Below are 22,609 nucleotides of genomic sequence, written 5' to 3'. Positions count from 1 at the left end.
TGGAAAGTTTATTGACTTTATTTATTGGTCAACTCGTTCATCCAGTAGGATGGAAGGGAAAGGGGTTGAAGGGGATGAAGCGGGGTTATCGTTATTTTAGCAAGCTACTAGCATCACTTTATCAAAGTAAGTGAACATCTGGTGCAACATCCAAGTAATAATATATAGAAGTGGAAAGAAAATATAATGCAAGACATACTGTAAATTACATTAGTAACCATTTAATAACATTTCCTTTCTTAACCTTTATAGTTAAAAGCTCAACAAAGTTCCATCAAGCATAATATTAAAGATTATTCTTATTATAAGAATTATTCTAAATTATTCTAGGGGAAGGGGTTTGTGGTAAATTTTTTCTTTAGAGTTGTTTGTCAGAATATCATTCCCTTGTCCCTGATATTGATGTGCAGTACATCCTTAATGATGATAACAAAATTACCTCTTCTGTAAATAAAAATCTTTGGTTGAAAGTTTGAATAATTTAATTTTAACCAAACAATAAAGATTCAATAAAAGTTAAGACGCCAAGGAATGAGATAACATATTTTCATGTAAAACTTTGGGTATACGTATAATTTACTTCCCATGTCTCATCCCTCTCTGTTCGTTTTGGGGAATTGAAATTTGATCTTATCGGCTAAATTAATCAGAATTTGTCATTATCAAGTATTTATGGGGGATATTAGAACTTTTATATAGAATGCATTTAGACAATAGACATTGATTATTAATTTCTAGGTCGCTTTCCCTCAAACATCTTGTTAAGCACTGAAACTACCCTTCCTCTCCTTCCCTTATTTTTTAACTAAGTGGGAAAGTATGACAAGGATTATGGACCTGTTAATTGTCCTCTTAGAAATTTTTTTTCAATTTTGAAAATTTGAGTACCCCCCCCCCCCCCCCCCTAGACAACGACGAACAACTATTTTAGGTTAGGTTAGGTTTTAGGCTAGGGAGCCGAGCGCTGCGGCTAGGCAGGAAAGGGGGCCGAGGGCTGCGGCTAGGCAGGCCTGGGAGCCGAGCGCTGCGGCCAGAGTTCATAGTTCGCGTTCGGGGGGGGGGGGGGGAAAGAACAAATGACCATTAACACTTGTAAAGTGTTGGAACATTGTACCTTGTTGTCTTGAATAAATAGGATATTAATTATGTTTTAAACAAGGATGACAACATCCATAAAAGCGAAGCACTAAAACGGTAGGACAAACGGACATTAACACTTGTATAGTATCTGAACTGAAAAATCGGAACATAAATGTATAAATCTCGAATCAAAATTGTAGGTAAATTTGTTGAAAAACTGCTTAAAAACAGGATAATGTTTATGGACATACTTACATTTTTGGACTTGATTATAGAGTTGCTTCGCTTATAATATTGTTCTTTGTTGTTCCAGGAATCAATTTACCAAAAATCAGATCAAACGGATAATTAAAACACTTTAAAATTTGTTGTTAAAAAAGTAGAAAAATCAACATGTTTAAAATGGACGTACGGACATTTTGGTAATGATTATAGAGTTGCTACGCTTTCTAAATCGTACCCAACTACTACAGGAATCATCATGCAAAGTTTGAAATCGATAGGACAATTCTAACATGCCTAAATTAACTAATAAAAGCTATCTATCTCGGACGGACGTACGGACGGACGTACGGACGGACGTACGGACGGACGGACGGACCGACCCTAATTATAGAAAAGCTTCGCTTTTAATAAACCTACGGACTTTCAGTTATTAACCATAGAATTGTAATGCTTAATTCTGTGAAAGGAATCACAAGTTTGAAATTGGTCATTCTTATAAGCCTTTTTAAAAGCGAAGCTTTTCTATAATTAGGGTCCGTCCGTACGTCCGTCCGTCCGAGATAGATAGCTTTTATTCGTTAATTTAGGCATGTTAGAATTGTCCTATCGATTTCAAACTTTGCATGATGATTCCTGTAGTAGTTAGGTACGATTTAGAAAGCGTAGCAACTCTATAATCATCACCAGAATGTCCGTATGTTTATTTGAAACATGTTGATTTTTCTACTTTTTTAACAACGAATTTTTTATGTGATCTAGTTATCCGTTTGATCTGATTTTTGGTATATTGATTCCTGGAACAACAAAGAACAATATTATAAGCAAAGCAACTCTAAAATCAAGTCCTAAAAATGTAAGTATGTCCATAAACATAATCCTGTATCAAGCAAATTTTCAACAAATTTACTTACAATTTTGCTTCGACTCTTATACTTTTATATTCTAATTATTCAGTTTAGACACGATACAAGTGTTAATGTCCGTTTGTCCTACCGTTTCAGTGCTTCGCTTTTATGGATGTTGTCATCCTTGTTTATAAACAGAGCTTCTTTTTAAAGTTACAAAAAGGATGACAAGTAAGGGAAACAAATCATAAAATCATTATTCCAGTATGGTTTCAAAACCGTTAAACATCTGGTGGATTAATACCGATTCTTAGTACTACTGAAAAATTCAAGTATAGATTTTATTAAAGTCACTTTTATATACAATATTACAATAAAAATCATAAAATTAATACCAGTTTTGTTAACACGGGCCTTATGTCCCTTTGGACCAACAAAACTAGTTTTAATTTTAAAACTTTTACTTTAAATATCCGCGGAAAGCTGAATATAAACTAATGCGATAAATAACTATTAATCTTTATACTTTTGTGTAATTTAGAATCGTAAATGTATAAAATTAAAAAATGATGGTGCTACTTGAAATTAATCTTGTTATAGGAAGTATTTTTGCCATCATAGGTAAGTATGTCCAGAATATATACATAAGTGGAGCAACTCTATAGTAAACAAAATTTGGTCTTTGTTGGTAAATTGTTAACACCAACCAACAAATCAAAAGTTTTAATGGATTGTTTTAAACAGACTTAATTTTAAAGCAGAAATGATTAATTTAACATAAATTGGATGCACCCAATATATAACATATAACCTAAACTAATATAAACTAGGCTAAAATATAGATAACTACTAAAGAAATTGAGTTCTCCATTCTTAGGAACCTTCACATAGGTTTTAGGCTATTTCATTCTTAAAGATTCAAGTCTTATTGTATCTTTACATACATTACTCTTCGAATATGGGATGCTTGATGCTAGGGGCACAGCCACTAGTCTAATTTAAAGTAATAAACAAATGAAAAACTAACCTCTCCCTCATTTCCTCTGTATCTTAAAACAAACGGCGGGGAGTTTCTTTGCTCGACTGAGCACTTTAAGGGAAACCGCCTTTCTAATGATTATGAATTATATTTTATAAGGACTAGAGTCTACGTCCCTAGAAACATCTAGGGACCCCAACCCATTTTCAATTTAAGTTAAAAAAAATTGGAGGTGGCGATGATCTTTTATTGGGAGGATTAAGATACCTACCCTACACAAAAATAGTTAAAATCGTTCCCTGGAACTATAAAAAGCTTCACTGTAAATAATAACTATATCGGTTCAGCGTTTGGCGAGTTCTTTCAACAGACAAAAAAAAGCTTACTGTACTTTATATAATAGGATTGGCAAGCTGTACCTTCCACCTGGCTGTAGAAATTACAGCTAAACTAAAACATCTTTATGTCCACACCACAAGGAATGAAAATATATGATTTCCTAAATTATAATTTGTTAATAGCTAAGTTTTTTAGTTAGGGTCGGTCCGTCCGTCCGTAACGGTTAGCTCTTTTCGTGAAAAGTTTAACTCTTTTCCTTAATTTACAAATGTTTTAATTGTTCTATCGATTTTAAAATGCACATACTTAATACATATGTCCTAATATTACATCCTGTATTTAATCAGTTTTGCAAAAAAAAAATCTTCTAATTTTGTTTAAACTCATACATTATATTCTGTTTATTAAGGCTAGGGGCGTAGCAATTAGTTTATATATATAGAAATAGTTACAAATAAACAAGAAAATTCAGTACAAATATAAATTTAGAAGTAGTAATTTTAAATATGTTTCAATCAATTAGAAGTTGTAGAAGAACAAGGATGACAACATCCATAAAAGCGAAGCACTGAAACGGTGGGACAAACGGACATCAACACTTGTATAGTGTCTGAACTGATTAATCAGAATATAAAAGTATCGAAATATTCGAAGCAAAATAGTAAGTAAATTTGTTTAAAAACTGCTTGATACATGATAATGTTTCTGGACATACTTACATTTTTGGAACTTGATTATAGAGTTGCTTTGCTTATACTATTGTTCTTTGTTGTCCCATGAATCAATATACAAAAAATCAGATCAAACGGATAACTAGATCACATAAAAATTTGTTGTTAAAAAAGTAGAAAAATCAACATGTTTAAAATGGACGTACGGACATTCTGGTAATGATTATAGAGTTGCGGTGCTTTCTAAATCGTACTTAACTACTACAGGAATCATCATACAAAATTTAGAATCGATAGGACAACTCTAACCTGCCTAAATTAACAAATAAAAGCTATATATCTCGGACGGACGGACGGACCGACCCTTATTATAGAAAAGCTTTGCTTTTAAAAATGACTTTTGCACTAAAGATTTAAATGCAATTCAGAATAACTGTTCCAAAGATATTATATATTTTTCTATGACTCAGAGATTTTATTATCAGTCTGATGGTATTTCTTGACCTAACACAGATCATTATAAGGGTAAGTTCTTAGCAAAGCTGTGTAAAATTTCTATAATTATGTTTGTCCACCAATAGCTGTTCTATACGTTATTTTATTATATTCAAAAAAGGGTTGGGACGGATATCCGGCCAACACCGGATATCTGGCCGGATAACCGGATGCTGAAGTACTGCATACTGACGGCTGTGGCGGCTGACAGATGCCAAGTACAGCTGCCGCCGCCAAAAATCATGTTTAGAGATTTCTAATATAAAATTATCAACAAAAAAGATAAACAATTTCTGAAAAAAAAACTCCTTCTACCTTTAAAAATAAGAAAACTACAGCCATTTAAAATTTTACAAGTATGGATTTTTGTAGTATAATATAAAGGATTATATTGCCGGATATCCGGCTCAAACCTAATTCAAATACATTAGATCTGTGACGTGCAGAGGGGGATGTATGGGGATTTGTAATTTATCCCCTGGCAAAATTAATTAGGGAGGGTGGATACACCACTAATGGTCCTCATTTAGTAAACGTAGAAAATTGTCTGTAATACATTGCTATACATGATTTTTCAGTATGGCTGAGCACTGGTTCTAATCTAGCGGACATTAATCGGGTTTGAAGCCATACTGGAAATAACTTGCATAATTTTTTTTCAAATCCTTATAATAATCATACATATTTTAGCAAATTCCTGTGATTTTAAACTATCACTACCAGCACTGGATTCTAGGGCGAGGGATGTGCTATGTGGCTATATTCTTTGTCGAGGTAAACATGGATGATCAAACTGACCAATAAACAATGTTCATGTTAGCAACCTAAAATGACGACAATATTTCCCCTGTCAGAATATCCACGTATTTTCTACATCCATTACTTCAACTAACCTAACTATTTAAAACTAGATTATTACTCAATTTTTACAAGACTGAACTTTTTTTATAAACATTTAAATGATTTCATCTATATTAAAAAGTAGACAGGTCTTTTTGTCTGAAGCTAAAGATGTCGGAAGTTTCTAGCCCCCAAATTAATTTCCAGGAAAGGTTAAAAATGTCTTTGGGAGGTTTTAGACTATTTTTATGACCTCTCCTAAAGGTAAGGCGCCAAGCAACTAATCATTTTAAATTTAATAATAAATTTATATAAAGTTTAGAATAATCTTTGAATTTTAGTTGACACCAGCTCAAAGTTTATTCCTGATGTGCCTTCTAATTTACATTGAATTATTTGGAAAACAATTAACAGTGAAACAGGTAGAAACAAGGATGAAAACATTCATGAAGAGCCAAACACAAAAATCATGGATTGTTATGTAGACAAGGAGATTTTAACCCCTCTAGTTTTTTCAATCTCATTTTTTTTGTAGATAAGATGGAGAGCTGTGACTTCATGACTTTTTAAGTTTTGTAATTATACGTCGGCAAGAGTTGATTTTATTAGGAAATCTGGTCTGTGTCGGTTGTAATGTCCGGTCAAAGTCGGTGTGGTAGCACCAAAATTATAAAAAATTCTAAATAAATCTTAATTTCTACATTATGACTTTTGTGTATAAGGTAGAAACCTAAATTTTTTTTGGTGAATACTTAGATATAAATGACCTTCTGAGAAAAGGGGTGTTATGACCGTTTGACCGCTCCCTGACCGACTTTATGACCGATTTTTTGTCCGGTTATTTTTATTATAGACATATATCATGAATATGTATTCTATTACAGCTAGAGACCTATAAATTTTTTTGGTAAATCCTTGAGCAACAAAAAAGAGATAAAAATATTAATTGGCGCCGCCAACCGCCGTTTTACCGCCGTAACCGCCAAAAAGGGCGGTTTCCGTTATTTGCCGTTTTTCGGCGATGATCAGAAAAAGTAATTTTTTTTATGAAAATGAAAGTTCGTCCTAAAATTTGGTCATTCTAGCTGTAAAATTGGCCGCTCTATAGCTGTTTTAAAATTTACCGGCTGACCGCTAAAAAGCGGCTAAGGAGCGGTCAAACCGCTATGACTAGTGAAAGTAATTTTCTCTAAAAATACACATGAACCACCAGAAAAATTTTTTACGTTTATATCTTTAACAGGAGCCGAGATAGAGAGGAAAGCTCTTAGAGCCCCCCCCCCCCCCCCCGATCTGATAAGGTGGGAATTGGGGCCCGATCTGTAAGGGTTAAACAGCATTTGTTTAGAAGTATTTTAGAAAAAAATCACAGAAATTTTTAAAAGTATTTTCATATTTTTGTTTTGTAGCCAGACTTTCAGACCGATGTACATTGTACAAAGCAAGTTACATACTGGATGCTCTTTTGCACAAGGAATCTAAAAAATCAGCCGTCTATCTAAAATAAGAGCTCAGAAAATTACATTGCCCCCATAGCAGAATGAACTGATGGACGGCTGGATAAAGTAAATTATAGAGTAGCTTTTCTTTTCTTGACAAATTGTTGTTGATAAATTTTTAATTCAAACAAATTTAGCAAGTGAAATCCAATAAAGTTTCCTAAGCTTACTGAAAGTTAGAATAATTTTAGAATATTTATCAAGGAATATATAAGGCTTCAAAACCAATTGATATCCGCTAGATTAGAACCGGTTTTTCAGAATTACTGAAAAATAACTTATAGTATCAATAATACAGACATTTTCCACGAATATTAAATTAAAACCAGTTTTGTTAGCGCGGGCCTGTTCCTCGGGGCTAGCACAACTGGTTTTAATCTTATTGTTTTTCATTTAAATATCCACGGAAAGCTGTCTATAATACGATGCGATAAATAACTATTATAGAACTTGGCCTATTATTTTAAGGTTCTGCTATGGTTAGCTGTTCTTTCTATGGTCGTGATTCTATTCTCTATACCCATGATTATGCAGGAATATTTATGACAAATGAAAAAGTTCCAGGGATTTAAAGGGATAGACAGTGGCCGATATATTGATGTATATCCCCAATAATGATACACAAAATTAAACCTTCTGTTGATTACAATTAGTAATTGGAACGTTTCGTCATTTAACTTGATGAACAGACCAATCAAAATCTCCAAAGTTTTTAAGCCAATGAATAAGAAAACAATATTGTAAAACTTTGTGGACTAGTGTAATAACCCCCCTAACCTCACCCTGATATAAATATATGATCCAGGCAAATCATGAGGATATTGGTGGTTACGCTGAATGTTATGTCATGTAAGTTTTTCATATTTTCATATTTTACATTTTAGTAGATTTTTTATTGTCATTAATAATATTTTTTAAAAATTTGAATAATTTCAAATGTCTGCAGGGGGAGAATGAAGAATAAATGTATTATATAGATGTATAACCCAGACAACTAACTGTATTTAGTGGTGCATGGAGACCTTTCTATCGTATGCTGGCAAATTGCTTCCTGCGTTTTTGTAGCGACTTGGCTGTTTGTTTTAATTTTCCTGGTGCTATTGACTGATATTCAAAGAACCAATTGAAAGTCGGCACATGTTCCATGGACTGGGTCATTTGGTTATTTAATCCCTTCTTTCTCAAAAACTTGAAATAAAAGAAAGTTTATTTAAATATATGATAAACAAAATCACCCCTACTGTATGCTGATATCATTGGTTGAAATATTTAAACACTGCTACGAATCAAAATTTAATAACAATGACAAAAGTTAAATTATTATAAAACGTTGAGTTCTAGTGTAATTAACAGTCCAATGTCCCGTTCTTCTTTGGGCATTTCAATATTCATGTTATTCAAGATTAATAGATAATTTTAGAGAAGATTGGGATGGAAATCATTGGTTGGACTACAAATCCTATGTTGTCATCTATGCCATAATTTTTCTGCTAGTCCCTTCTGTAGGGGCTCTGGCAGTTATTATTTACATGTATAGGTAATTTTTTCCATATGATAATAGATGCTTGCGGCTCTGCGCATAGAGGCTTCTAGGGGCACTTGAGGTAGAGGCAGGGGTTGAATTCAACAGCCAAATATTTTTAAGTTGAAACAGAAAAAGTAAAAAAAGGGGCGTTTTCTCTTCGGGGGGGGGGGGGGGGTGATAACTACCCCTAAAATAGTCAAAAACCTCCAAGGATCTATGAAAAGCAATACTGTAAAGAAGAAACATACCAGTGGTTAGCGAGATCTTTCGGTAAAAACACACAGACAGAGATCCTTTTACTTTATTATAAGGATTAACTTTAGTATAAGAACTTTTATGAATGTTTTTTTCTAAGGAAAGTTTCTGTATTGCATTTCTTAGGATCTTTGATGTGAAATTTATGTCAGAGATCTAAAGGGATAAGACAACGGCCGATAAATTGATGTACATCCCTAATAATGTTACACATAATTCTGTAGATTAAAGCTATGAATTAGTGGTTGAAACGTTTGTATACTCAACTAAATATATCAACCAATCAAAACTCTATAAGAATGTTTTTTCTAGTAAACAGTTTATGTACAAAAAATTATTGCATTTCTTAATATCTTTGATATGAAATATATGTCTTAATATGAAATGAAATACATGTCTTATATGTTTCTTACAAAAATAATTTGTAACTATTTTCTAATTTGTTGCAGCAGGACAGGAATAGCACCATCCAAGTTTTTGATAGCCATGGTGGCCACATTTACAAGCATCACCCTACCCAGGCTTGTTCTGGAGATTACCCTCATTTTAGATGTTTGGTATACATTTTCAAACTAATTTTAACAAACACAAAATAAACTCCTTACACCTAATTCGAGGGTTATGAAATAGGGTGTATCAATGGGGTGCAGACAATTGTCATTGGGGGTGTAGAGGAGATGACACCGAAGGGGTGAATCCATCCAACTTACTTTTCTCAATTGGCCAATAATGAATAAACCCCCTTTCTGAACGCTACAGGGTTAATTATGTTTCTTTCTTATAATTTGAAAGTGTTTTTCCCTACCCTATAATATTTCAAGCCCATGTTTAATTTGCCACTTTTAGAGATCAAAGGATCACTTTATAAAGTACCATAATATCGTTTTCTTTTCTAGGTTTCAGTTTGACCTTTGGGTAACTGTTCATTTTCTATGTTTGTACAGACTTGCAAGTATACCTTTTATACATCTACTCATTCCAGATACAATACCCAGGTAATATCAATATTTTCTGTGTTTGTACAGGCTTGCAAGAATAACTTTTATTATTTATACATCTACTCATTCCAGACACAATACCCAGGTAATATCCATATTTTCTGTGTTTGTACAGGCTTGCAAGTATAACTTTTATTATTTATACATCTACTCATTCCAGATACAATACCCAGGTAATATCAATATTTTCTGTGTTTGTACAGTCTTGCAAGTATACCTTTTATACATCTACTCATTCCAGATACAATACCCAGGTAATATCCATATTTTCTGTGTTTGTACAGGCTTGCAAGAATAACTTTTATTATTTATACATCTACTCATTCCAGATACAATATCCAGGTAATATTTATATTTTCTTTGTTAACTTAAAGAGTATCTTCGTTCCTAGAAATATGACATATTTTCAAGGAGGGAGGGCGCATTTGACTGTATTACACTAGTCTTTAAAGTATTATTATGACGTTTCTTTATTCGTTGGTATAACAACCTTTGTGACTTTAATTGAATTTAATTATTGGTTGGTGCATTTAGTTGAGTGTCAAAACGTTTCAACCACTAATCTACAAAAGGGGTAATTTAAGTGTATCATCATTGAGGATATATATCAATTTTTCAACCATTGTCATATTCCTTTAGATCCCTGCATATTTTTCAATTTAGAATCAAGAACGTTGTAAGAGGAGTGAGAAGCCTGCACAGAGTGAGATATTACTACTCCGGCCAGTCATCAGCGCCACACACAAGGATTATTAACAACGACGACCTTGACACCAATCAATCAATCAACAGAGAAGACGACATAACAAATCAATCATCTTCACCCAATTTAGTTTCAATTGATGCTTAATTTATGATTTTAATATTAAGTAATTATAAGTTACATTACATTTAAATGGTGTAATAGATATATTATTTGTTGGATATTGGACTAGATTTTTATGTACTCTTATAAATTAATACTCACAGCTGACTAAACAACGATGACCCAAATCATACCCCTCACACCCTGACCTTCTCTCCTACTTGACAAACTAACTGACCAATAAATGAGTTCCATATTGGCAGCCTAAATTTTCCCCTGTCAATATATCAACGTATTTTATATTTATCAATGTGTATTTGCTAATAACATAAAATTATTATTTATCTTACTTTTTGTACATATGTGAAATTTTAAATAAAAGTAAAATATACAAAAATAAAAATTAAAAGAAATGAAAATATAAAATTATAATTATGAAAATGTATATAGTGACATATATTACTTTGAAGCCGACTGTGAAAAAAAAGAATATATGCTATTAAAGTAATTTTTTTTAGTATTTATATAGTAAAACTCCATATATAAAATTGCAGCCGGCTTCAAGATTTTTTGAAATTTTAGTGATTTTTTCACATATATTTTTTTTATAAATTCCTTTGATTAATTACCAATCTCAGATTTCGAGGAAAATAAAAATTGGAACATGGAGTAAAAATGGGATGGAGTAAAGGGGTAAATTGTGGATATCTTTATTTTAGCAATCTGCGACTACATATAACTTTGTTAAAGTACATGTAAATCTGGTGCAACATCAAAGTAATGATATATCGATTTTTAAGGCGGTCATGCTCATATTAGTTCTTGCACTTGACATTCTCCTTGCACACCCCGGGGATCCATTTATCTCCAGATTCAGACATAACAGTCATACCTGAAAAAAAGTACACTTAAGTAGAGGAATCTTAAGGGACAAGACAATGTACAATAAAAGGATATACATTCAAAATGATGCTTCAAAAATATCTTATTCTGTAGATTTAAATTATTGGTTTAGATTTGTATATGCTACTAGATTTAAATCAACCAATTAAAATTCAATATAAGTTCTCAAAGTTTTGAGCCAACGAATAAGATAACATGGTTATAAAACTTGGTGTACTTGTGCAATTTAGGGCCAATCGTCCATTCCCTCCCTAATTACAATATGTATGTTTAATAAAAGTTTAATTTTGTTTAGATTTGAATTATTCTCAAATAATCAAATATCAAACACATTGTTAAGATTTGAGGTTCACAAATTAATCCTAACTTTCCATCTTTAATTGTTGTAATAATACTGCATAATTATAAGAGAGATGCTATATGCTTTACAAATTATACCTTATTATTGCATGAAACCTCAAACAAACAAATTTTAATTAATACTACTATTTCTACATGACATATCTTAAAACATTTTTGTGAAGGATTTATGCTATTTTCTAAAATACTAACCAATAGGGATGACAATATCCAAAGCTTTGTTGCATTGTTCAACATCCTAAATTATTAAAAAAAAATTCATAATTAGGATCAACTGCAATTCACGGTAAAATATTCATTGTAACGAATATTTCCAAAAAGCTATGAATTTTAAAGGCTGCTCTTTGCCAAACGGCTGAAGTACAGATCATGCATGTTTTAAGCCTACAAATAATCTAGAATATCAATAAATCAATAATGCATAATTATCTCGCAGTGCAGAGAAATGCGCGAAAAAGACCTATTTTACGCGTGTTTTCTTCAGTGAAGCTTTCCCTGTGCATCATTGGATCTTGGCTATTCCAGAATATTTTTAGGCCTTCTTATGCCGCTCAAAATGGTGTGCGGGTATGATCTGCACGTTCAGCCGTTTGGCAGCTAGCAGCCTTTAAAATTCATAGATTTTTGGAAATATTCATTACCAGGAATATTTTACCGTGAACTGCAGTCTACCCAAAAATTATTTACAAATAAAGTTTGTCTTTTAAATCTTAAGAGATATTGATGTAAAATCCCCCAATTATGATAAACAAATTAATCCTTTCTGTAGATTAGAATTTTTGGTGAAAAAATGAGGCATTGTGGGTTTGAACCGAAGTTTTAGGTCATCGAATGTGAGAACGTGTTAATAAAACTCCGAGTAAAAGTTTAATTTGTTTTTTTAATTAGTTTTGTTTCCACAAATCTGGTATCGGTACCCTTTAAAATAAACTTTTCTTTATTACTGTAAAGCACAATTAAAAATTTAGCTGTCTAACTTTGATAACAGCTTTAAAAAATCACCTTTACATTTCTTACAGACGAACTGAGAGAGAGATTTTAAATTAAATAATAGTTTTGTTGTTTAAGAATAATAAATTAAATAAATGAATTAAACAATTAAAATTCTTACCCCTTCTTCTTCAGCGAATTGATCACAGAACTTGGCTGTCTTGAAATCAGAAATTGCCTTGGTTAAAATATCCTACAGATCCATTCATATCATCATTTTAAGCGGAAAGCTTTTTCAGTGTTATTTGTGATTTTACTTCATGTCAAAATCTGAAACTTTCTCCAAAAAAATCCACGTATCAAACATCTTGATTTTCCTTGGCGTTTTTACAAAGACCTAATTAATCCCACAAAAGGCCTAAATAAAACAATATAATAATTATCAACGTATAACCTAACTTAACCTAATCTAATTAAAGTATAGTTGTAGAATGCAGTTTTTTTTGTGTTATATTGTTTTGGGCCTTTTGTAGGTCTTTTTAAATTTAGGTATTTGTAGGATTAGGTCTTTTGTAGGATTAAATCTTTTGTAATTTAAGCATTTGTTGCAACGCCGTTCCTTTTTCATATCATTAGAATCATAAACCCCCTTGGAGCTTTTCTAAACATTTTTACAACTTAACATAATATAGCTTAACCTAACTTAAAAAAGACATTTTTAAAAGGGGATTTCAACTTAAGTTAAAGATTCTTTAAAAAAAAAAATATAGAAAGAAGGTCTGTATAATAAATGCAGAGTAACATAATGACTGTCTTTATGACTTTTTTAAAATTCATGACATGTTCCTGGTTAGCCATAAAAGCTATGTTTCCAAAAAGCCTGATATTTAAAAAAGTGGTTTTAATAAACAATTTTCCAATATGCAGCGAAGCATCTAAAAAAATTTTAAAATTAGACAAATTAAACTTGTACTAAAAGTTTTATAAATATGTTATCTTTATCTAGTTCAAAACTAGCAGTTTCCTAAATTTTTAATCAATAATTCTAATTTTCTTTGTCAAATTCGGCATTAAGGTAACAATTAAAGCTTTTTTATTTGTATTAAGTAGATGAAATCCATTCAATGGCGCGTTCACTATTTTGACTAAGGAGGGCCGATAGGAGTGTTGAAATGTATTTTTTTAAAAATTGCTTTACCTCTCCCAAAACAATACTGATGGTAGTGTAACATCCAACCTATATTTTTTTTTTTTTGGGGGGGGGTAGTTCTAGGCTTTTATTAAACCACTATTTCCCTGTCAGAGCATGCTTTGCAAGAAATTCCGCTGCTAATTTCATTCTCAGAATCTTCGGATTTGCAGAGATCCTGAAAATAAGTATGGATCACATCACGTGACATGGACCTCTTATGGAGGTGGCAAAGGAGTGCTCCTCCCACCCCTCCCACACTCCATAAAATCAGCAGAAACGTCCGTGTACGTGACTTTGTGTAGTATCAAATAAGTACAGCCACTACAATGTTACAACAAATATTGCCAGTAATTATTTTAAAAAATGATATGATACTTGTGATGTGTTTCCAATAGTGTTGAGAATCATAATACCTCGCAAAAGTATTTTGGAGAGTACCATCCCTCAGCCGGGTTAAACATCCAGGCACCCAAAACCTTCCAAAAATAGCAATTTAAAAGCAATCATATAAGCCAGAAGTACAAATTATATTGAAGCAAGGATGGCAACATTCATTAAAAGTGAAGCTTAATAAATTACATAAATGGACTAAAATAGATTTTTAAAGAATTTGAATGTGAATCTGATGCCAAATTACTTACAAATAAAAATCTTATAATGTAAGCAATTGACATTTAATGTAGACTTTCAGAAAGAGATTTTAGAGTTGCCACGCTTTCAAAATTTTAAATTATGGAGCAATTTTAACATTAACTACTAATGCTATGTAGAGGGACTGGCTATATATTAGGAAAAGCGTTGCTTTTTAAAATGATGTAAGGTTGATTTTCCACAAAGTCAGGCTTTGCTTGTGTTGATATACTCAATTTAGAAATTAGATATAAAATTTGACAATTGATTTGTGGAATAAGTGCTTAATAAATTTGTCAATTCCTTCCAGAACCAGGGTAGATTTTCATCACATTCAAACTCTGCAGGCATGGCGGCACAGACAGGTTCTTTCACCAGCTGGTAACCTGCTTCTAGCCCACCTAGAATATGCAAGTAAAATTATAGAGTGGCTATGCATAGGACTTGAATACATATGTATAAACTTTAATGTCCAAATAAATATGTATATGTTTATATTTTAAGTTGTTTATGTGCCGAAGGACAAATAGGTAAGTGTTTTACATTTGGTCCGGTTTTGTTAAGTTATTTTGGTTAAAGGGTAGCCCTGCAGGGTTAGAACACTTTTGCTGTTGGCTCCGCAAGGTTATGACCCCACTTAGGTGTTAGGCATAAAGAATCCTCCCCCTCCAAAGCTTTTTAGGCAATCTACAATAATTGTAGTTGTTCAATTACTAAAAGTTACTGACCAGGAGAGATAGCAAGTCCACCAACTGTATAGGCAATCTGGCGACATTCATTACAGCTCAAACCTGAACAAATATACTGATTATCAAATTATATTTGCATCAAATATTCTCAGATAAATTTAAAAGATAAATTAAGTTTAGTCAATTTTACATTCACCAGAGGCCACTACTAGTGCTAGGGAGAAATAGAAAATAATTTAGTTTAAATTTTCTCACCAGAGGCCACTACTAGTGCTAGGGAGTAGAAGAAAATAATTTAGCTTATATTATTGTCTTAGAGGCCACTACAAATGCTTTGACGGAAGAAAATAATTTCATTCAAATTTTACTTACCAGATACCACGAATACTATTTCGGTAAAAACAATAATTAAGAATCAATTCTTTTCACTTTTTTATAGTAACAATTAAAAATCCATTTTAAATTTTACTCGCCAGGGGCTACTACCACTGTTAAAGTAGTAGAAAATAATTTAGTTTAAATTTTACTCACCAGATGCCACTTCAGCTGCTTGGGTAGCAGAAAATACCGCACAGGCAATAAAAAGTAAAACCTTAAAGCAAAAATAAAAACATCGTATCAATAATGAATTAAAGTAATAATATGATACGCGATCTTCTACTTTGTACCAGCTGTGCAACTAATAAATGACATAAAATAAATAACCAATAGAAATCAATAGGTTTTTTCCATAACAATATTTACCTTTGCAAACATTTTTTTATTCTGAAAAAAATATACTTTATGTATAGGAATTGAAGTTTTATTACAATACAATTATCTAATGCATAGTATATAGACAGATTTCCGCGGTTTTCAAAATAATAAGGATAAGATTAAAACTAGTTTTGTTATATTCTTATATTTTGTGTAATAAGAAGCTATACATGATGTTTCAGCATTGCTGAGAACCGGTTCTAATCCAGTGAATATTAATCGGTTTCAAAGCCATACTGGAAAAGTATTTAGACGGAGAAATGTTTACGAATGATGAATTATGTGGAATGTTTCAGCTTATATACACTTGTAACTTTACATTACATAGGGGTATACTGTACACTACTGGCAAGGATTTAAAGTAATTTTAGACAATAAAGATTGATTCAAATCAAACTAGCACATAAGCTATCTTGTAACAGTAAATTACAATGTCAAGGGGGTGTAGAGATCTTGTTAAACGTTACACCCCTCTTTTGAGGGGTGTATCTGATCATCTTAATTTTTATGGCTACACCCCCCCCCACACCCCGTCTGTACGCTACTGCATCAAACATTTTAATAAACAAAACAACATCATAAAGTTAGCTGTATAAATTTTAGATAAATTTGCAATAGGCTGGGAAGGAGGGGACATTGGGCTGTTTTTTCACTCTATTCTACGTTTTATAATAATGTTTCGTCGTACTTGTAAGATGGCTTTTTATAGGTTATTTCAGATTAGGTTAGGTTATATTGGATTAGGTGATTGTCCCACAGGGTTAGGCAATTGGCCCCGCAGGATTAGAGCCCCCCGCATGAGCTAGAAATAGGAGAAAAGCTACTTTGAAAAATACAAAGAATCGCTCCTTAAGTTGCATTGCCACGAAAGGGACTATACCCTTTTTTTCTTATTCATTGACTTTACAACTTTGGGGGACATTTGAATGGTTAATTTATTAAGTTGAGTGTCCAAACGTTTCAACCAGTAATTGGGTATGTACATCAATCTATCACCAATTATCTTTAAATCATATTATGTCATCCAGAACTAACATTCATTATTTGTCCTCTGTCCAAACTTACCCAGTTTCGTGCGAATTTACTCTGAATCAACTTTTAGTTCACAACGAAGTATAGTTCAGGAATCATGGAAAAGTTTTTTTTTTTGAAACGCGGCAACTCAATTACATTCTGTTCTTCTGTCTGTCATTCTGTCAGGCAATCTGTCTGTTACACTGTCTGTTATTTTGTCTGTCATCTTGTCTGTCATCTTGTCTGTCATCTTGTCTGCCATCTTATCTGTCATCTTGTCTGTCATCTTGTCTGTCATCTTGTCTGTCATCTTGACTGTCATCTTGTCTGTCATCTTGTCTGTCATCTTGTCTGTCATCTTGTCTGTCATCTTGTCTGTCATCTTGTCTGTCATCTTGTCTGTCATCTTGTCTGTCATCTTGTCTGTCATCTTGTCTGTCATCTTGTCTGTCATCTTGTCTGTCATCTTGTCTGTCATCTTGTCTGTCATCTTGTCTGTCATCTTGTCTGTCATCTTGTCTGTCATCTTGTCTGTCATCTTGTCTGTCATCTTGTCTGTCATCTTGTCTGTCATCTTGTCTGTCATCTTGTCTGTCATCTTATCTGTCACCTTGTCTGTCATCTTGTCTGTCATCTTGTCTGTCATCTTGTCTGTCATCTTGTCTGCCATCTTGTCTGCCATCTTGTCTGTCATCTTGTCTGTCATCTTGTCTGTCATCTTGTCTGTCATCTTGTCTGTCATCTTGTCTGTCATCTTGTCTGTCATCTTGTCTGTCATCTTGTCTGTCATCTTGTCTGTCATCTTGTCTGTCATCTTGTCTGTCATCTTGTCTGTCATCTTGTCTGTCATCTTGTCTGTCATCTTGTCTGTCATCTTGTCTGTCATCATGTCTGTCATCTTGTCTGTCATCTTGTCTGTCATCTTGTCTGTCATCTTGTCTGTCATCTTGTCTGTCACCTTGTCTGTCATCTTGTCTGTCATCTTGTTTGTCATCTTGTCTGCCATCTTGTCTGCCATCTTGTCTGCCATCTTGTCTGTCATCTTGTCTGTCATCTTGTCTGTCCTCTTGTCTGTCTTCAAGTCTGTCATCTTGTCTGTCATCTTGTCTGTCATCTTGTCTGAAATTATGTCTGTAATTCTGTATGTTATATTGTCTGTTATTTTGTCTGTTATTCTGTCTGTCATATTTTCTGACATTATGTCTGTCATTCTCTATGTTATTTTTTCGGTAATTCCCCTTGTCTGTAATTATGTGTGTCATTCTGTCTGTCATTGTGTTTGTCATTCGGTCTCTCATACTGTATGTCCTCCTGTCTGTATTTATGTCTGTCATTTTGACTGTCATTATGTCTGTCACTTTGACTGGCATTCTGTCTTTCATTCTATCTGTCATTATGTTTGTCATTCTGTCTATCATTCTATCTGTCATTATGTCTGTCATTCTTTATTTACTTATGTCTTATGTCTGGAATATGTCTGTCATTCTGTCTGGAATTCTATCTGTCATTCTTTCTGTCATTCTGTCTGTCATTTAGTCTGTCATTCTGTATGTCATTCTGTATGTCATTCAGTCTGCCATTCTGTCTGTCATTTTGTCTCTCATTATGTTTGTTGTTATGTCTATCATTTTGTATGATATTCTGTCTGTCATACTTATGTCCTCCTGTCTGTAATTATGTCTGTCATTTTGACTGTCATTATGTGTGTCATTTTGACTGTCATTTTGACTGTCATTATGTCTGTCATTCTTTCTTTACTTGTGTCTTCTGTCTGTCATTCTGTCTGGAATATGTCTGTCATTCTGTCTGGAATATGTCTGTCATTCTGTCTGGAATTCTATCTGTCATTCTTTCTGTCATTCTATCTGTCATTCTTTCTGTCGTTCTGTCTGTCATTCAGTCTGTCATTCTGTCTGTCATTTTGTCTTTCATTATGCTTGTTGTTATGTCTATCATTTTGTATAATTTTCTGTCTGTCATACTGTATGTCCTCCTGTCTGTAATTATGTCTGTCATTTTGACTGTCATTTTGACTGTCATTTTGACTGTCATTTTGACTGTCATTATGTCTGTTATTTTGACTTTCATTATATCTGTCATTTTGACTGTCATTATGTCTTTCATTTTGACTGTCATTCTGTCTTTACTTCTGTCTGTCTGACTGTCAGAAATGATAGTGATGTCAAATTATGGGTCATTCTGTATATTCTAATTTTTGGACTAATAAACCATAACCATTTACACAATATATATACTTATCCCTATAATCATGGAAATTATAGTACACGGATGGATGGGTTAGTACACAATGGTACTGACAGACAGGATTGGTACACAGGACTTATATTCGAAATAAAAATAACAAGAACAGGCATATTTTAACCCAAAGGAATGGATACATATTTTTGGGGATTTTGTGAGAGATTCTCACCTACCCAGATAAAATGTTCTTCCCAGCTGGCTAATATAACGTACCATCCTCCCCCTTATGATCGTACCCCATCCCTTCTCCTGACCGTTTTCAATATCTGGCCAGATACTGAATATTAAAACTTTCCGGATGCCTGATATCCGGCTGATTTCTTTGAAATTGCAATCTTGAATTAGGGTTGGTCCGGATACTTTTAGGCCGTATCCCGGATATCCGGCTGATATAATGTCCGAATATCCGGCTGATATAATGTCCGAATATCCGGCTGATATAATGTCCGAATATCCGGCTGATATAATGTCCGAATATCCGGCTGATATAATGTCCGAATATCCGGCTGATATAATGTCCGATTATCCGGCTGATATATAATGCCGGATATCCGGTAATTTTCTGGATATCAAAAGTTTGCCAGATATCCTGCCGGATACAAAATATTTGGCATTGTAAATCAGCCGGATATCCGATATCAGACCAAAAAAGTATCCGGCAAAACCCTAATATCCATTTAAGATTGCAATTTCTACCAGGAATCTTAGGGGATAAGACAATGGAGACAGAATGATTTTAGTTGAAAAGATTGGACCTTACACTATCAAAATATTTAAAAAGTACCCAAAGTTTTTGGGCTATCAAATTGATAAATTGGTTATAAAACTTTAGGTACCAGTGTTTCGTTAGGTATTTTGAATTTTTGTAATGCATTATTTAGTTTTTAGAATAAATTACTGTGTCTGTAAAAAAATTCTAGTCACCATAAAATGCACAAAGTTTTAACCATTACTCTGTACACAAAAAAAATCTATTTTAAAATACTCATTAAAATTTTCTTTTTTTATAAACAAGGATGATTGCGTCCATTAGATGCTAAATATGCAAGTTAGTTTTCATTAAATAGCTTTTCATGTACAGATAAACAAAGCCAGATAATTATTTTAAATATTTTTTGGGTCCCTATAATGTGCCAAATGTATAAGACCCTGCAAGGATGTGCATGGGCTGATTAAATCCCGACCACCAACACCACTCCCTCCCCCCCCCCCCCCCAAAAAAAAAGGAGGTACCATACTTACCAACTAAAACGATGCTTCCCCCCCCCCCTCAAATTGTGTTTTTGCTCTTTGCGCAAATTGTGTTTATTGAATAGTGGAAAACCCGCGACCGTAGATCAACACGTAGCGCTTTATCGTCGTCGGGAAGGTGATAGGTTTGAATCTCGGTCCGACACCGCGTCATAACTAAAGACGTTAAAAATGGTTCCCACTGCTACTATGTCAGATGCGCGAAGTAAATAGTTAGAGTAGGGGGAAAGCCTTGGCCCAAAACAGGCGCAACTCGCTACCATGTAAAGTTGGGACTTCTCAGACAAAGGTCGTGCATCTCAGAGAGTTGGTTGTCTGATGGGTGAATGGACGCTTTACACCGCAATCATAAGTATTGTATATATGTTCCAAGGTGCGTGGAGAGAGGTCTAGTACCCGAAGCTACACCTAGCCCCTTAGAGTCTTAACTCTAGTGGAAAACTCAACTAATATTTTACATATTTTTTAGAGTGTTTATTATACTGTCAAAATTATGAGTCATGAATTTCCTATTTAAACCTTTCTAACAAGGACGAAAACATTCCGCATGATACGCTCCAGCAATGGATATAGGATATACGTGTATATTATGACACGGGAATTCTTTTTGTCAGTTTAGGTTAGTCGACATCACTTATTGGTCAGTTAGTTCATCCAGAAGTAGGAAAAGGGATCGTTATTTTAGCCAGCTACACGTTCCACTTTATAGAGTACATGATAATAATGAATCATAAGGTCCAGCGTATCCTTAATTTACGTAGAAAATTTATTTCATTTTCTTTTCCTTGCATATAACATGGAGTAGACGATTTGAGATTTGAGAGTAAAGGCAACTCATAAACACCAGATATAGCCTTAAACCTGTCGTTTTTTAATATCTTTTTTTACCCTGTCAAACATTTTGACGTCATATCGGTATTATGTCAGTTATAGCCACTTTCGTTTAGTGAGACGGACTATATTAACTTGATATACAATTTATGACAGTCATTGGTGAATGTTGTGCTTTTATTAATGTTATATAGCCAAAAAGTAGCAGCTGCAAATCCTTAAAATAAAGTAACAGGTTATTGTGTCTCTTTGTGTGCGTGTGTACCAAAGGACCTCGCCAACCACTGAACTGATATGGTGCTCCTTACATGGTAGCTTCTACTAGGTCGATCCTGGTAAGGTTTTTAACTATTTTGAAGGAGGGTACCACCATCATCCCTAGAGAAATTCACCCTAAAAAATAGTGCCCCCCCCCCAAAAAAAAAAAAATATTTTTAACTTTTCTTTAAAAAACTGAAAGAGGGGGTTGACTCTTCCCACAACTCAAGGGTCTCTAGATGCCTCTAGGGGCGTAGCTGCTGCTAGTAATAAATATAGAAACAAATGTATCTAAAAAAAGATAAACAAAGCTTATGAGAAGCTTTGAAAATTATTATTCATCTAAATAAAGAGCATTGATTTTATAATGGGACTTCATCTATTGAAATAGAATAAATTCTTGACAAAAATGATTTTACATTTTAGTTAAAAATATGAAATGAAGTTTCTCTTTAATTCATATTTTAGGTTATTTCATTTTATTTAATAAATGAGATCAGAAACTTCACTGCAAAGGAGAACCTATTCGGTCCAGCGGTTGTTGAGATCTTTGGTAACACACAACAATAGACAATCTATAATACAAAGTAGTACGATGTATGTCTGTCTGTCTGTCCGTCTGTCTGAAGCTTAAGATATCAGTAACCACTGAACCGATTGAATATATCTAGTAGTACTGGGATGGTTTTAAGCTATTTTCTCCTCCCCCCCCCAAAAAAAAACTAAACAACACAAAAATAGGTTGATTGAACCTATTGGGGCTTCGCGTAGATAAATTCTCAGACTTTAATGGACTAGCTTAAATTTGTTTCAAAATTGAACTTATTTACTAAAAGCTCCAATCATTTCCTCTCAAAATTTTTAACAATAATTTAATGAAATTATTCATTTGCAAATAGTTGTATTTTTACTATGTATAATAGCGACCGCGCTCCTAGCATCTAGAGGCTCTGTCTACGAAGGGGCTAGAAGGCAGC

At 33.3% G+C, this 22,609-nt stretch overlaps 2 protein-coding genes across 4 annotated transcripts; one reads left to right on the top strand and one right to left on the bottom strand.

Annotated features, from left to right (window-relative positions):
* Nucleotides 1–2,670: 2,670 nt before the first annotated feature.
* On the top strand, nucleotides 2,671–10,706 carry LOC145328094 (uncharacterized). 2 transcript variants are annotated; one of them, XM_080171664.1, is made up of 11 exons: nucleotides 2,671–2,771; nucleotides 3,533–3,608; nucleotides 4,610–4,664; nucleotides 5,325–5,408; nucleotides 5,816–5,896; nucleotides 7,442–7,508; nucleotides 7,780–7,822; nucleotides 8,394–8,510; nucleotides 9,206–9,310; nucleotides 9,650–9,748; nucleotides 10,415–10,706. In XM_080171664.1, exons 1-11 carry the CDS (start codon nucleotides 2,717–2,719, stop codon nucleotides 10,599–10,601), a joined length of 969 nt encoding a protein of 322 aa, XP_080027790.1. In that variant the 5' UTR covers nucleotides 2,671–2,716; the 3' UTR covers nucleotides 10,602–10,706. The 2 variants fall into 2 exon arrangements, with proteins under 2 accessions (XP_080027790.1, XP_080027789.1); XM_080171663.1 differs by having other exon boundaries at nucleotides 9,203–9,310.
* A 145-nt stretch (nucleotides 10,707–10,851) lies between these two features.
* LOC145328096 (uncharacterized) lies at nucleotides 10,852–16,022 on the bottom strand. Of its 2 annotated transcripts, none has more exons than XM_080171666.1 (10): nucleotides 16,004–16,022; nucleotides 15,792–15,845; nucleotides 15,300–15,362; nucleotides 14,881–14,972; nucleotides 14,355–14,423; nucleotides 14,049–14,116; nucleotides 13,598–13,632; nucleotides 12,931–13,004; nucleotides 12,012–12,057; nucleotides 10,852–11,448 (listed from the first exon to the last, which is right to left on the bottom strand). In XM_080171666.1, the coding sequence occupies exons 1-10, from the start codon at nucleotides 16,014–16,016 to the stop codon at nucleotides 11,372–11,374; spliced, it is 591 nt and encodes a 196-aa protein (XP_080027792.1). In that variant the 5' UTR covers nucleotides 16,017–16,022; the 3' UTR covers nucleotides 10,852–11,371. The 2 variants fall into 2 exon arrangements, with proteins under 2 accessions (XP_080027792.1, XP_080027791.1); XM_080171665.1 differs by having other exon boundaries at nucleotides 15,792–15,852; nucleotides 16,005–16,021.
* Between the last annotated feature and the right edge of the window lie 6,587 nt (nucleotides 16,023–22,609).

This window comes from Acartia tonsa, chromosome 9, assembly GCF_053477335.1.
Source record: "Acartia tonsa isolate MP-2025a chromosome 9, ASM5347733v1, whole genome shotgun sequence".
NCBI lineage: Eukaryota > Metazoa > Arthropoda > Copepoda > Calanoida > Acartiidae > Acartia > Acartia tonsa.
This window is presented reverse-complemented; position numbering and strand designations above follow the sequence as displayed.